The sequence below is a fragment of the Myotis brandtii genome, unplaced genomic scaffold (assembly GCF_000412655.1).
Source record: "Myotis brandtii unplaced genomic scaffold, ASM41265v1 scaffold97, whole genome shotgun sequence".
Classification (NCBI taxonomy): domain Eukaryota; kingdom Metazoa; phylum Chordata; class Mammalia; order Chiroptera; family Vespertilionidae; genus Myotis; species Myotis brandtii.
In genome coordinates, this window is record NW_005372020.1 from 1,315,565 (window position 1) to 1,316,665 (window position 1,101).

The 1,101-nt window shown below is 65.5% G+C and overlaps 1 protein-coding gene across 1 annotated transcript in view; it reads right to left on the bottom strand.

Annotated features, from left to right (window-relative positions):
• GGT5 (gamma-glutamyltransferase 5) overlaps positions 1-1,101 on the bottom strand; it is a 15,937-nt gene that overhangs the window by 2,385 nt on the left and 12,451 nt on the right. Inside the window, exons 8-9 of the mRNA XM_014533353.1 lie at positions 245-348; positions 9-203 (exon numbers count right to left, since the gene is read on the bottom strand). Of these exons, the coding sequence (XP_014388839.1) occupies positions 9-203; positions 245-348 (299 nt within the window). The remainder of the gene's footprint in view (positions 1-8; positions 204-244; positions 349-1,101) is intronic.

A 1,101-nucleotide genomic window follows, 5' to 3' on the forward strand; every position in this document is an offset into this window, starting at 1 on the left:
AGAGGGGCCGTCCCAGCGGGGAGCCCCGGGCTCACCTGGACCACAGCGGAGATGATGAGCTCCCCGCCCGCCCCGCCGATCACCAGCTTTGACCCCTGGGCCGTGTTGACCAAGATGGAGGGGACCATGGACGAGGGGGGCCGCTCCCCTGGAACTGAAGGCCCCGTGGGTGTCACTGGCAGCCTGGCTTCCGAGCCAGCGCCCTACACACCGCCCCTCTACCTGTCCCCTCTCACTACCTCACACCATGGCTGGGAGAGGTGGGGTCCCCCAGGCCGATCACCAGCTTTGACCCCTGGGCCGTGTTGACCAAGATGGAGGGGACCATGGACGAGGGGGGCCGCTCCCCTGGAACTGAAGGCCCCGTGGGTGTCACTGGCAGCCTGGCTTCCGAGCCAGCGCCCTACACACCGCCCCTCTACCTGTCCCCTCTCACTACCTCACACCATGGCTGGGAGAGGTGGGGTCCCCCAGGCAGCGCCCCTCTCTCCAGGGGGGCCCCCCCGCACACGTGCGAGGCGAGTACACCATCGCCCCGAAGCTGCGGAGGCGGAGGGGGGCCGGGCTCAGGGACAGCCTTCCGGGGGCCCCTCATTTTACTTTTATTTTTAAATGTATTTTTATTGATTTCAGAGAGAGGAAGGGAGAGGGAGCGAGAGAGAGAATCATCCATGATGAGAGAGCATCACGGATCGGCTGCCCCCTGCACACCCCACACTGGGGATCGAGCCCGTAACCCGAGCCTGTGCCCTGACCGGGAATCGAACCCTGACCTCCTGGTTCATAGGTTGACGCTCAACCCCTGAGCCACGCCGGCCGGGCCCGGAGCCACTCACTTTGGTGGCTGCCCTCCCGCGTGCCGGGCCGCTGCCCTCTCCCTGGCACTGCCCCCAAGATCCCCCCGTGCGCCCCATCAGGGTGTTCTGTAAGGCCCCCATCAGCAGAGGTATCAGGGTGTGGGACCCCTTTTTGACAGAGAAGAAGAAGAAATGGGAAAAGCAAGGTGAGGAGAGGCTGGGGCTGGGAGACAGGCAGAGGGTGGGGTGGGGGGGTGACTCAGGTCTGGGGGGAAAGGAGTGGGTCTGCCTCCGGGGACACGCA